At 60.6% G+C, this 13,443-nt stretch overlaps 2 protein-coding genes and 1 long non-coding RNA gene across 7 annotated transcripts in view; 1 reads left to right on the top strand and 2 right to left on the bottom strand.

Annotated features, from left to right (window-relative positions):
* Window positions 1-1,076, bottom strand: part of Psca (prostate stem cell antigen) — a 9,339-nt gene extending 8,263 nt beyond the window's left edge. Inside the window, exon 1 of the mRNA XM_013025206.1 lies at window positions 459-1,076. Within this exon, the coding sequence (XP_012880660.1) occupies window positions 459-542 (84 nt within the window). The 5' untranslated portion in view covers window positions 543-1,076. The remainder of the gene's footprint in view (window positions 1-458) is intronic.
* A 33-nt stretch (window positions 1,077-1,109) lies between these two features.
* Jrk (Jrk helix-turn-helix protein) lies at window positions 1,110-5,482 on the top strand. Of its 5 annotated transcripts, none has more exons than XM_013025202.1 (4): window positions 1,110-3,201; window positions 3,368-3,477; window positions 4,458-4,737; window positions 5,440-5,482. In XM_013025202.1, the coding sequence occupies exon 1, from the start codon at window positions 1,251-1,253 to the stop codon at window positions 2,946-2,948; it is 1,698 nt and encodes a 565-aa protein (XP_012880656.1). In that variant the 5' UTR covers window positions 1,110-1,250; the 3' UTR covers window positions 2,949-3,201; window positions 3,368-3,477; window positions 4,458-4,737; window positions 5,440-5,482. The 5 variants fall into 5 exon arrangements, with proteins under 5 accessions (XP_012880656.1, XP_012880655.1, XP_012880658.1 ...); XM_013025201.1 differs by having other exon boundaries at window positions 5,398-5,477; XM_013025204.1 differs by lacking the exon at window positions 4,458-4,737.
* The window catches only part of LOC105992357, a 14,219-nt gene continuing 6,176 nt past the window's right edge, over window positions 5,401-13,443 (bottom strand). Inside the window, exons 2-3 of the long non-coding RNA XR_001175403.1 lie at window positions 13,195-13,208; window positions 5,401-5,477 (exon numbers count right to left, since the gene is read on the bottom strand). This is a non-coding gene — a long non-coding RNA (uncharacterized LOC105992357). The remainder of the gene's footprint in view (window positions 5,478-13,194; window positions 13,209-13,443) is intronic.

Raw genomic sequence — 13,443 nt, 5'->3', positions numbered from 1 at the left:
GCTCCCCGGCGCGGCGCGCCCGGCCCCGCACGGGACCCTCGCCCGCTCCCCTGCCCCGCCATTGCAAGGCGGCGCCGGTGGCCCACGCCTGTCTCCTAGCTGCCCGGGAGGCTGAGACTTGAGGATCGCGGTTCGAAGCCAGCCCAGGCAGGAAAGTCCTTGAGACTCTTATCTCCAATAAACCATGCAGAAAAGCCGGAAGTGGCACTGTGACTCAAGTGGGTCAGCGCCCAGGCCCAGAGTTCAACCGGAAATCCCCCCCCCACACACAAAGGGAAAAAATCGTTTCTGAAGGAAGGGTTTTCGGCATCATGAAACAGCCATGGAGCCCATTTCGGGTGCCAAGCCCCTGCTAGGAAGCTTGCCAGCCCCTCAGCTTCCTACTGAAGATCCCCTCCAGGGTAGCCTTGACTCCCTCTGTCCCTGGCCGGCACCTCAGGCTCTGAGAACAGGCTCACCATGAGCCAGCCGCTGACAAGCCTGGTGTGCATCTTCAAACGCGCCTGCCACGTTGGAATAAATGTCTTGTCTTGTTTGGCCATCTTGGTTCCATTTTAGGCTGCTCAGGTTAAGTAGCCTTCCCCTGCTGTGTAAGGTTACAAGAGGAAGTGGGGTTTGGGAGGGAGGCAGGTGGGGGGGATCCGTCGTGAGGGCTGTGTGCCTTTTCCTGCGGCATGGGATTGTGGTGCCTTGGCCTCTGGCCTTTGCCCTGTAGGGGAAGGCGTAGAGGGGGCTGAAGACTGAGCAGTGAGGAGAGTGAGGAGCAGCAAGTCCAAGCTGAGCAGCAGTCTTGTTTCAGAAGTTTCTGGTGAGTCTAAGCAATGTCCCATGCAACTGTCTGTTTTCTCCTCTGCTATCCAGTTCCTGAAGTGCGGTGGGAGCGATGCCATTGTAGGCCTCGGAGAACACCCTGTCTCATACCTCCAACCCTTCATTAACTCACAACCCCAGGCCTGTCTGAGAGAAGCCCTGCCAGCATAGTACGAAGAAGGCCAGAGGGTCCAGCGTACCAAGCAGACCTGGGCAGGTCAACACTGGCCATCTCCCCTAAGAGAGGACGGGCAGCAAGTGCATTGCTGGGGCTGAGGCCCATGCACACTGGACTGGGGACACCACGGGGAGCTGAAGCAGGCGGCGGAGAGGCTGGGCTCCGCCTGGGCTCTGGGCTCCGCCTGGGCTCAGCAGACTGTGAGGATAGAGGCACGGCAGAGGGGAGCGGAGGCCACGGCGTGGGTCAGGCCACCCTCCCCATGGCCTCCAAGCAGGCTGCGGCGCAGGGCAGGGGGGAGAAGCGCAAGCGGGTGGTGCTGACGCTGAGGGAGAAGATCGACATCTGCACTCGGCTGGAGCGTGGCGAGAGCCGGAAGGCGCTGATGCAGGAGTACAACGTGGGCATGTCCACCCTGTATGACATCAAGGCCCACAAGGCCCAGCTGCTCCGGTTCTTTGCCAACTCCGACTCCAACCAGGCTCTGGAGCAGCGGCGCACCCTGCACACGCCCAAGCTGGAGCACCTGGACCGGGTGCTGTACGAGTGGTTTTTGGTGAAACGTGCTGAGGGCGTGCCAGTGTCCGGCCCCATGCTCATCGAGAAGGCCAAGGACTTGTACGAGCAGATGCAGCTGGCCGAGCCCTGTGTGTTCTCCGGAGGGTGGCTCTGGCGCTTTAAGGCCAGGCATGGCATTAGGAAGTTGGATGCATCCAGTGAGAAGCAGGGCACTGACCACCAGGCGGCTGAGCAGTTCTGCGGTTTCTTCAGGAGCTTGGCCGCGGAGCACAGGCTGTCCCCAGAGCAGGTTTACAACGCCGACGAGACAGGCCTTTTCTGGAGGTGTTTGCCCAGCCCCGGCACAGATGGCGGGACGGTGCCCAGCCTCAAGCCGGGCAAGGACCGGCTGACCGTCCTGTTGTGTGCCAATGCCACCGGCTCGCACAGAATCAAGCCCTTGGCCATCGGGAAGGGGGGTGGTCCTAGAGCCTTCAGGGGCATCCAACACCTGCCCGTGGCCCACGGGGCCCAGGCCAGTGCCTGGGTGGACCAGGAGATCTTCTCTGACTGGTTCCACCACGTCTTCGTGCCGTCCGTGAGAGAGCACTTCCGGACCATAGGGCTGCCCGCAGGCAGCAAGGCCGTCCTCCTGCTGGACAGCTCCCGGGCCCACCCAGCTGAGTCGGAGCTGGTGTCCGACAACATCTTCACCATCTTCCTGCCCGCCGGCGTGGCCTCCCTGCTGCAGCCCATGGAGCAGGGCATCCGGAGGGACTTCATGCGGCACTTCGTGAGCCTGCCCGTCACCCTGCACGGCTTCCACGCCCGCCACAGCGCCAACGACACCATCTTCAGCGTGGCCTGCGCCTGGGAGGCCGTGCCCAGCCAGGTCTTCAGACAGGCCTGGAGGAAGCTGTGGCCGGCGGTCGCGCTGGCCACAGGCTCCTCGGAAGAGGTGGTGGGGATGGTGACAGAGTGCCACAATGCCAAGCCTCACTACAAGGCCTTTGCCCACATCCTTGGGCTGAAGGCAGGCCCGCCCTGCCCAGGCAGCAGGCCTCAGGACAGCGAGGCCTGGGGGCGGGGCGCCCGGAGGGAGGCCGTGTCCGAGGCCACTGGGCCCGGGGAGCAGGCCGAGAGGGACAGCGGGGAGGACGAGGCCGCCTGGGAGCAGGCAGCTGCCTCCTTTGAGGCCGTGCTGTGCTTTGCAGAGCAGCAGCCGTGCTTCACTGAGCAGGAGACGGAGCAGCTGCGGGTGCTGCACTCAGCCTTTTGCCAGCGGCGGCAGCTGAGGCGGCAGCAGGCCGCTCTCCAGGCCGGGGTCAAGCCCGAGGCCTTCCAGGAGCGCCCTGGCGCTGACACACCCACAACCCACTCGCCCTTGCCCTGCTCGTCCGCAGCCGGTGACAATGGAGGCTGTCCCCGCACCCACCTGGCCGCGGTCCCCGCGACTCTGTGATTGTAGAGGGCGCGGTTGTGGGGCTCCTAGAATTGTCACACCCAAGTGTTCTAGCCAGTGTAGCTTTTGCTGTGTTACCTGCCCCCTGCTGGTGGGAGGTTGGCACGTTCAGATGGCCTTGGCCTGCAGAGGTGGGGCCTCTGGGAAGCAGGTGCTTCCCGCGGGTGGCGGCTCGCTGGGCTTCCGCATGGCAGCGGAGGCAGCGCTTCCCATTCCTGGGTTTGCCAGCTTCTCACTGGGGACCTGGGGCCAGGTGAGAGCTGGGGGGGGGTCTTGGGAGCGGTTGGCATTCTTCTGCCCGCCCAGGCACGGAGGTCGTCACAGCCAGCACAGCCCCGCGTTGTGTGTGTGCGGGGTGGGGCCGGGGGGTTCGCTTAGTGCATGTGTGCAGGTGATAAAATCCTAGCATTTTTCAAAAGCCCCGTGTTGCTTCTTTGGGACCCGGGGCCCATGGCATATGGCTGTCATCCCACTTCTGCGTCTGTGCTTCCTGCCAGTTCCCGATCACTAAGGAGACTGCTCACTTGCGGTAGGTTGAGGCGCTGCGGGAGGTCAGAGGTCAGGTGTTGCCCTTTTGGCATCAGTGCCGGACACGGGGGAGGATGGGTCCCTCGGGTGGGGGCGGGGCATGGCGGAGCCCCTGCAGGTCCGTACTCATCAGCCTCACCGACCTCATGGCTTGCTCCTTCCTGTCCCGCCATGCTGGGATGTCTGGCCTTGGCACTTCGTAAAGCCAGCGGCCGTGGACAGCCTTCAGCTTGGCCCTTGTGGGGCCTGGGAGGAGCAGGAAGCCAGGCTGTGCGGCCTTCCTCCCCGCAGAGTGGCTTGCAGCCCTCGGGGCCTGCACTGGAGGTGTGGAGAGTGGACTCAGTGCGCATGGTCTGTGGAGGCCCGGAGCCTCTGCTCAGCCTGAGTGCCGGGCTGGGGGCTGGCTGAGCCCTCAGTCTCCCCACTGCATCCTGAGTGCCCCCAGGACCCCCAGCGGCCTCCGAGCACACCTGTTCTTCCTGTGGGACCAGCCTCCTTAGCTTGCCCTTCTCAGTCTGAGGCCGACTCACTGTGCTGGGCGGCCACCTCTCTTTCCTTTCCCCTGTGACTCTTGAGGTTCTGGGGAGCAGTGCCACCTCTGATCCCCCCTTTTTTTAGTAATGGGGTTTGCTGAATAGCCAGGCTCGCAGCCCTGCCTCTGCCTCCTGAATGCCGTGATCACAAGCTATGCCACAACACCCGACTCCCCCCTGCACCGTGAGCTGGCCAGCGCCTCTGTGTCCTCACAGTGAGAGGCACGGCCCCAGCCCCGCCAGGCCCCGCCCCCTCTGGCAGCTCCCTCCCACCGGCAGGGCCTTTCCTTCCGGCTTGCCTCCCACCTGTCCCCCGCCCCAGGACTGCTCCTGCGCCACTCAGGGCCCTGCAGGCTGCTTCCTAGGTGACTGGCAACCCTTACCCTGCTTTCCGAGGGTCTGGGTGAGGAGACCCCCCCGCCTGCAGTCACGTGCTGTCCACTGTCAGGGCGCACGGTACTGCTGGATGCGGGGAATCGGGGCTTCCAGGTGCAGCTTCCTTGATCTTCTAAGACTGCTCTGAGGATCCCAGTCCTGGCGCCTGGCAGAGGCTAGGCAGTAAGTCCCAGTCTGCACTGCCGGCCCCGTGCAGGCTCTTCAGAGCGGGAAGACCACTGTGGCCAGCATCTGGCTGGAGAAGGGTGACCCTGCCCAGGAGGGCCTGGCGTGGACGAGCAGACGTGCCTGCCATGTTTTCAAAGACGCGCTCTTCCCAGGCAGCAGCCCAGGTCCGTGGCTGGTGGGTGGGTTAGCAGGTAGTGGGAGGGGTGGATAGACAGGAAGGAGGTTGCAGGACCAGGTCCTTGGAGGCCGCTGGCTGTGGCTGGGCTGGCTCAGGGAGAGCCGCTCCCCCCCCCCCGCCCCGCCCCTGTGCCACCTTGGTCAGGATCGCTGGGCTGCCTGACAGCGGGGGAAGCTGGCCCAGAGTCGAGAGCCTTGCCCAGCTCGGCGTGGCCCACTTTGGGGCCGAGGCTGGCTCTGGCATCAGCCCCACCCTGGGCATGTGGGTGGGCTCACCCTTGGGTGAGCCTCAGTTTTCTTATTGGAAGGACAGCCTGTTCTCTGGGGGTGGCTTGGAGGCTCAGGCGCTTCTGGGCCAAACAAGACCCTCTTGCCATACCTTTGTGGCTTAGTGCCTGCAGAGCTGTGAGCAGTGTGGCCTGGGAGTCCCTTGGGGGTAGGGTGTGCTGCACACCTGCATGCCTGCGTGCATCCTTTTGCCCTTGACAGCTCTCAGGAGCCGGGCCTTTGGGGATGTGCACAGGAGTTCACAGCTGAATGAACCTGGTGGGTTGGAGGAAATAAGTCAGCTGACAGGCTCTGAGGGGAATGCCTTGTCCCAGCCCCTTCCGCTTCCTTTCTGTTTCCTGGCTGCCATGGGTGAGCAGCCCTTCCACCAGGATGCTTGGGATGCTTCTGCCTTGCCACAGGCCCAAGAGCCGTGAAGCCAGCCGAATATGGACTGAAACTGAAACTTCCATAGGTCTTCCTAAGGACACGGGCCAGGCTCAGGGGGAGGACAACACGCCCCATCCCAAGAACACTGGTCTTCAGGGCAGGTCCACGCTGCCCCCTGGCCCAGGCAGAGGGGATGAGTGCTGGGCCTGGATCCTGGGGCCTCTCACTGTCATTGGGTCATGGGTGTGTGTGTTTGTGTGTGTGCACGTGTGAGTGTGATGCACGCAGCTTGTCTGTGGCAGGGCCACAGATCAGAAGTGTCACCCAGGTGCTGAAGGCTTGCCCCAGCAGGAGGTGTTGAGAGGCAGTGCGCTTGGGTACCCCCCAAGCGTTGGGTGCCCCCGGTCTCAGGCCCCCTGGGCAGCAGGTCACGGTGAGGCCAGGGCTGTGGTTTTATGTGGTGGAGCTTGGCAGGCCTGAACCACGTCAGCCCTCACAGGAGCCCCAAGCGGGGAAAGTGTGGGGTGAGTGGAAAGATGGCTGCTGGGGGAGGGCTCTCCACACGTGGGACCCCACTTTCACCACACACGTGAGGCCAGTAGCCCTTGGGGTGGCCATTCCGCCGCAGGGGAGACCCTTCCTTAGCTGCGATGATTCTGAGCACATGGGTGCTGGTGGTTCTGAGTGGCCCTTCCACAGAACCCTGTGTGTGTGCTGACCACATGCAGATGACAGTGTATGTGTGTACACGTGTGTGCTAGGAGGCTGCAGGACCCCACCAGCCCCACGCCTGGCGACCCTTCCCTCCCGCCAGCCCCTCCAGCCTGGCCAGACCCCTAGAAAGGACCCAGGGCTGCTTTCCTGAAGGCCTAGTAGGCTTGTGCCAGGGGCATGAGCACTGGTGTCCTCTTCTTTGTTTTGGCAGAGTTAATAGAAAACCTGAGAATCCTGGAAACTACCTGGAAGCCTTGGACCATCTGGTCCCCAGACACTGATGACCTCACATGGTGCCGGTGACGGCCAGCCTCATCTGACCACTCCACTCCCCCCCAGTGGGTGCTCAGTAAATACCCCTGGAGGAAGGGCCCCTGTGGTCCCTGGATACCATCCTCGTGGCCACACTGTCTGTCGCCACACTCTGTGCCACACTGTAAGCGCCAGGCTCTGGGGCTGGGAAGGTGGCTCAGTGGTGGAGCGCTCGCCTCGCACGCATGAGGCCCTGGATTTGATTCCTCAGCACCACATACACAGAAAAAGCCAGAAGTGGCGCTGTGGCTCAAGTGGTAGAGCGCTCACCTTGAGCTGAAGAGCTGAGGGACAGCACCCAGGCCCAGAGGTCAAGCCCCACAATTAAAAAAAAAACAAATGCCAGGCTCTGCCCTTTGCCTCCGCCAACCAGGGCACATTCCGCTAAGTGCTGCCTCTCGAGGGGAGCCAGCCCCCCTCAGCCACCTTGCTGTGACCAAGGTTTCTAATTGATTGGATTTTATTTGCAGACATTAAGTGGTGCTGTGAGCTGACAGGCCGCTTCCCAGCTGGCAAATGGGATCAAAATGTCACTGTGAGTTTTTAAAAGCTCTGCGCCCCCCTCCCCCCCAGTACTTGATCCTGTGCCAGTCTCGGCAGCAGCTGACGACCTCTACCCACCCCCCTCCTGCCCCCTTCCTGCCAGCCTGCTAGACTGTCCCATGGCTGACCTCCCTCACCGCCCTCTCCCTCCCCGCCCTCACGTGCCCCTGCACCACGTCAAACCAGTTCCTCAAACTAGAAAACTCGGGGTGGGGGGGAGGAGAAAGTGCAGCGTGGGCGCCCTGCCCGCGTGGGTCTGCTGGGGAGGAGGGGGTGGTGGCTGCACAGCACCCTGATTGGAACCAAGGCCACCAGCAGCCTGACCTGGGGGGTGGATGGTGAGTGGGCTCTGGAGCTCCGAGGTGAGGACAGGGAAGCCCCGTCCTCAAGGAGGAGAGGCTGGAGCCACCACGAGCCAGCAGCACCCTCAGCAGCCCTGCAAGGTCAGCCCAGGGCCGAGTCAGTCTGGGACCTGGGACCATGGCCTGAGAAACCACTCGGGACATGGAGGGAGGGCGGGCGGGGGAAGGGAAGGATGCCTGTTGTTTTCCTCGCATCTCCCTGCGGCTCCTGCTGGCCAGTCTAGCTGAAAGGCCTTCCTAGAAGAGCAGAGGCGGTGCCCCCGGGGGGCCGGCAGGAGGGGGGGGACACTGACATCTTTGACTACCTTGTGCCATCCACAAAGGTTCACTGGGCATGTGGGGTGGGCTAGGTGCGCCAAACTCGGGTGCCAGTCCATGGGATGAGTTTATGTCTGGAAAAACCAGGAGGGGGCCACAGGGTACAACAGAGCCCTAGAGTCCTTGGCCCAGTGGGGACACACGGGCAGTGAGCCAGTGCAGTCCCAGGCTGCTGATGGCCACCCTACCCAGGGGTGACTCTGCCCCTAGTGCCCTTCCTTCCTCCCATTAAGCACCTGCTATATGAAAACCCCAGAAACCAGGCCTGGGGGACCGTGTCCCAGAGCAGAAGGAGGCAAATGAGGAGAGGACTTTAACACCGGCATGTTTGCCATGAGCTCAGAGGTCCAGGCTCGGCAGAAGATAGGTCTCAGCCATGAGTGAGGACAGGGGCCAAGGACATGGTGCTCAGGATCAGGCTGGTCAGAGGTGGCAGGGGTCTGTGTGTCAGTCAGCTTTTCCTTACTGTGACAAAGTACCTGCTACAAACAACTTAAAGCAGGGGAGATTCGTTTGGGGGTCTGTGTGTCAGTCAGCTTTTCCTTACTGTGACAAAGTACCTGCTACAAACAACTTAAAGCAGGGGAGATTCGTTTGGGTCATAGTTTCAGAGGTTGGAGGCCACAGTGACTGCTCGCCGTGTGTTGGCTAGGAAGGAGAGAAAGACACAGAGACAGTCTTAACCCTAAGACCTTGTCCTCAGTGACCTGTTTCCTTCCAAATGTGCCATAATTTGATCCATAGATCCACGTTCGATCTGAGCGCTCTCCATCCAGTCATCTCTGGGTGATTGGATCTGCCTTTAACCCACGAGCTTCACATCCAAACCATAACACTGAGTCTGATTTCTCAGGCTTTGGCTTCTGTATTGCTGCGGCGTTGCCGGAGCTGGCTCCATCTTATCTCGTCACAGATGGGAGGCTGCTGGAATCTGTGAAAGGAAATTAAAAATACACCGCAGCATGTCCACATCACTGGGCTCAGCCAGTGAGGCCACGCTCACACATCACTCATTCATTCACTATCACCTCTCCATCCACCCATCTGCCCATCCACCCATCTGTCTTTCCATCTGTCACCTATCCCCCCAACCTTCTACACAGCCTTCCATCCACCCATCCATCCATCATCTGATCATTTTCCCACTACAAATACTTCTCTCCCTCCCTCGCTGTCTACTCATTCACACAGCTACTCATCCCCTCTTCCATCCATCATCCACCCACCCACCCACCCATCATCCATCCATCCATCCATCCATCCATCCATCCATCCATCCATCCATCCATCCATCCATCCATCACTTCATCTGTCAGTCCTTCTGACAGAGCCACCTCGCTGTTTCCCCTTGGGGCTGCCTGGATGAGGTCTCTTTCCTTCTTGAGGACTGTGGAGGCCAGGTCTTTCCATGCTTAGAACCAGAATCTTCCCCACCCACTGATTCCATGACTCCTCTGCTAGGTATTCCCACCTTAGAGATGGTGGTCAGAGGCCCCGGGAGGGAAAGTGAGTGGCTGGAAGGGGGTGGAGGGGAGGAGGCAAGCTGAGCCTGTTCCTCTGTTGGAATGTGGCTGCTCTCCTGGGCACAGGTTGTGTGGGGCTCACTGCGGCCTATGAGTGAGCTCACTCAGCCCACCTCACAGACGGGGCCCTGAGGCCAGGAGGGGCTGTGGCAGGCACGCCGCTCACCCCGGCTCCCGCCTCCCAAGTCGCGCTGTGGCCCATCACTGCCCCTCGGGGTCAGCAGAGAAGGTGGATTTTTAGTGAGGAAAGAGCCAGGTACCAGCCACATGCCCACCCTGGCTCCTGGCGTGGCTCCTGCGCATCTGCTTGCTTCCTCTAGAACACTCTACAGATGCCTGGAGGTGTCTTTCCATCCTGGTGTCCTCACGCCTTGGATTCTGTGCCCAAGTGTTGCCCAGGGGAGCTTTGGTGACCCCTGAGGGCACTGCTGTTATTCTAGCACCCCAAGGCCACCACATGTGGGGGACAGGTCCCCTGCGGCTCCCCTGCCCTCTCCTGCCGGGTTCTCTGGTCCCTCTCTGCAGAGCTCAGCGGTCTGTACCCCCTCGTGGGGGATGGGGCCTGATGTCTCCCATCTGCGTTGTTTCCCTCCACTTCTACCCTCAACATTTATAGAGCGTGTACCGCATACACTGGCACCCTTCAGGGACTCTTGGCTGCGTGCAGGGGACACGGTCCCCTGGATGTGTGCTCACCAAGTGATGTGCCTGCCTGCTCCCTGGTCCCCAAGCCGGACCACCTTATTTAGGAGTTTCTCCCACTTTGTGGGAACCTAGAGGTCTAGAGGGTGCGAAGCAGAGGCCCTAGCCACAGGGTCTGTAGGCTGGCTTTCCAGCAGACTGGCCCATCTCCTGCCATACGACCCACACAGGGAGAAAGAAGGATCTTCAGGATGGGCAGTAAAGGACTTCGCAAACGTCCCAGGGAGGAGCAGCACTCAGTGGGCTCAAAGCCTCCCCAGGAAGGGTTTATTTTACTGCTGCCTTTGTTTCAGGGCCTGAAGCAGGTCCTGACACACACAGGCCCCGGGAGGAAGGGCTGGGGAGTCTGCTTATCTCCCACAGGACCGGCTCTCCACACCGGCACCCCTTGCCTCCTGCCTCCCCACATGGTAGAGGAAGTGGCGCCTGGGCTCTGGCCGCTCTCCTCTCCCTCTGAAGAGGAACTGCTGGTGACGGGGCTTCCTGGAAACATGGCTGTGCCCATCAGGGCTTAGAGTGGTCCCCAACACACGTGGCCCAAGGCCACAGGGCTGCGGGGGGAGTGGGGAGCCTAACAAGAATCAACCCAAGCAGAGCAGGAGCAAAGCTCTGTGAAGGAGGACATATAACCAGTTGGGGAGCCTGAGGCTGGCTCCCTTCAGTCCTCGTTGGAACTTACCAGGTGACCGTGGTGCCTGGTGATGGACTCACAGGCCATGGGGTGTGGGGTATTGGTCTGCTCTCCAGTACTCCAGGGGGAAAGGGAACGCTGAGGGTGTGGTAGCAGCTGAGTTTCAGAGAGACCTTATTCCAGTCTCTGCTGGGCATGCCTCATTTGCTGCAGCAGACCTGTCTCCCAGGCCCCGGAGGTCCTGGGTACTCCTGGCACCGGCCCTCCCTTGTCCCCATTCACTTCCTCCCTCCCTCCCAGAGCCCTTGGCGGGGCTCACAGAGGTGGTGGAGGAGGCAGCTGAGGTGTGGCACCTGGGAAGGGCTCAGGGCACACGCCCGCGTGCAGCCCTGTGTCCCTGGGCTCCATTTGGCTGCCTCTTGCTCTTGCTCTGGCTGACGCCAAGGTTCCCAGACACAAAAGCCTCTTTCCGCTGCTGAGGAGGCCTGGATACCTGGGAGGTGAGTCAGCAGAGGGCGGTGAGTAACTGCCTGCCTGCGTCAGTGCCGCTGCACCTGTGGAGAGAAGCAGGCAGCGCCCGAGCCTGTGTGGTACAGAGAGCGAGGTGGAGGCGAGAGAAGGATGAGAGGAAATAGAAGACCAAGAATGGGGAGAGGGAGAGAAGGAGGGAGAAGGAGAAAAAGGTGGAGGAAAGGAGCTGGGCTGCAGGGCTGAGCCCTCCTCATTCATCCATTCCCTCCTTGTTGATTCCCTCATTCCCTGTTCATCCATTTCCTTGTTCATTCATCAATCACTCATTCCCCTGTTCATTTATCATTCATTCATTCCCACCATCATTTATTCCCTGTCCATCATTCATTAATTTCCTCCCCTTCCTCCTTTCTCATGTCCTTCCTCCTTCATTCATTCCTCACTCTCATTCATGGCCTTCCTCTTTTACAGCTCCTCCCTGTCAATGGCAGAGCCAGTGCTGCAGGGACTCTGCCAAGCCCTGCCCGGGGGAAGAAGTGGTTCCCATTGCCAGGCAGGGCTGCGATGGGGTTGGATGTGAACCCTATGGGCACAAGTCTCTCTGAGGGCCAGCTCCACTGAGGGGAGAGGGAAAGGAGTTGGCAGAGGCACAGTCAGGTCAAAGGAAGCAGTGCGGTGGCTCCTGCTCTCTGGGTTCATTGGCAGTGTGATAACCTGTGAGTGAGAAATCCACAGAGGCACTGTTAAAGGTGACAAAGGAGTTTTATTAGTCAGTCTGCAATCCTGTCCTGGGTTACCTCAGAACTAGGAGCAGCTGCAACCTCCAAGGGGGCAAGCTTTCCCCCCACTTTTTCCTCCTTCCTACAGGCTTCTCTGCTTTCTGCAGACCTCTCTGTTCTTCACAGGCCTCTCTCATCTCCGCGGGCCTCTCAGATCTCTGTGAACCTCTCCGCAGGCCTCTTGCTCTCCTCAGGCCTCTCTGCTCTCCATGGACCTCTCCAGCTCTCCATAGGCCTCTCTAATCTCCGCAGGCATCTCTACCTTTCTCTGAGTCTCTTAAATCTCTGTGTGCCTCTCCACAGGCCTCTCTACTCTCCACAGGCCTCTCCACCTCTCCACAGGCCTCTCTGCTCTCCAGGGGCCTCTCCACCTCTCCACAGGCCTCTCTGCTCTCCAGGGGCCTCTCCACCTCTCCACAGGCCTCTCCGCTTTCCACAGGTCTCTCCCCTCTCCACAGTTCTCTCTGCTCTCCAGGGGCCTCTCCACCTCTCCGCAGGCCTCTCCGCTTTCCACAGGCCTCTCCAACTCTCCGCGGGCCTCTGTGATTTCTGCAGACCTCTTGGCTCTTCACAGGCTTCTCCACACTTCACAGGCTTTTCCGCAGGTCTCTCGGCTCTGTGTGGGCCTCTCCACCCAGGCCTCTCTCCTGGCCAAGGTCTCCTCAGGCCCCTCTGTGGTCCTAGGTCTCCCGACAGGCCGGCCCAGTCATTCCTCCATTCTGGGAAGTGCTTCCTTGCCCCGTGGCTCTTGTGGTACCCCCTTTCTATATCCTCTCTCTGGAATCCCCTCCTCACTATATCTGGTGGCCTGTCCCCCAAACTGCCCTTTGACATCCATCTTGTGGCTTGTGGCGGTGATGTCAGCATGGGGTGGGGCTTCCCGCCCCTCAAGTTCTCACAGAAGAAAGCAGTGTGGCGGCTCCGGGTATCTGGGTTCGCTGCATGCTGTCCAGGCTGAGGTCACAGGCCGCCACCACCTGGATGCTGTCTCCAGGGCAGATTTCTCTTCTGGGGATCAGGGTAGTGGTGTTGGGTTCACCCACTGTAAGTGGCAACACCCTTTCTCCTCACCCACCAAGGGACTTCCTACTATGGGCAGCAGTTGCCCTCTGTCAGACCATCGAGGATCATGGGAGCTCCATCAACAGGAGAGGCCCAGCAGTGGCTATGGGATCAAGACAGGTGTGGGCCACTGGAAATATAAGGAGGCATGACATGAGAGTCCATGCTGTCAGCACAGAGTGCTGCAGACTCAGATCAGACCAGCCCCAGACCAGACTAGATTCTGGCTCCAGACACACAGTCCCAGCCAGACACTGAGCCCTACTCATATTGAGCACTGACCCTGCTCACACTCAGAGCCCTGACCCTGCTCACACACTGAGCTGAGCCCTGACCCTGCTCACACTCTGAGCCCTGACACTGCTCACACACTGAATCCTGACCCTGCTCACACACTAAGCCCTGAACCCTGCTCACACTGAGGCCTGACACTGCTCACACACTGAGTCCTGACCCTGCTCACACTGAGCCCTGACCATGCTCACACTGAGCCCTGACCCTTCTCACTCACTGAGTCCTGACCCTGCTCACACTGAGCCCTGACCTTGTTCACACTGAGTCCTGACCCTGCTCACACTGAGCCCTAACCCTGCTCACACTGAGCCCTGACCCTTCTCAC

Source organism: Dipodomys ordii, unplaced genomic scaffold (genome assembly GCF_000151885.1).
Source record: "Dipodomys ordii isolate 6190 unplaced genomic scaffold, Dord_2.0 Scaffold82, whole genome shotgun sequence".
Taxonomy (NCBI): Eukaryota; Metazoa; Chordata; class Mammalia; order Rodentia; family Heteromyidae; genus Dipodomys; species Dipodomys ordii.
This window is presented reverse-complemented; position numbering and strand designations above follow the sequence as displayed.

Coding starts and splice junctions, on each gene's coding strand:
- Jrk (XM_013025204.1), top strand. CDS start 1,251: ATGGCCTCCAAGCAGGCTGCGGCGCAGGGCAGGGGGGAGAAGCGCAAG.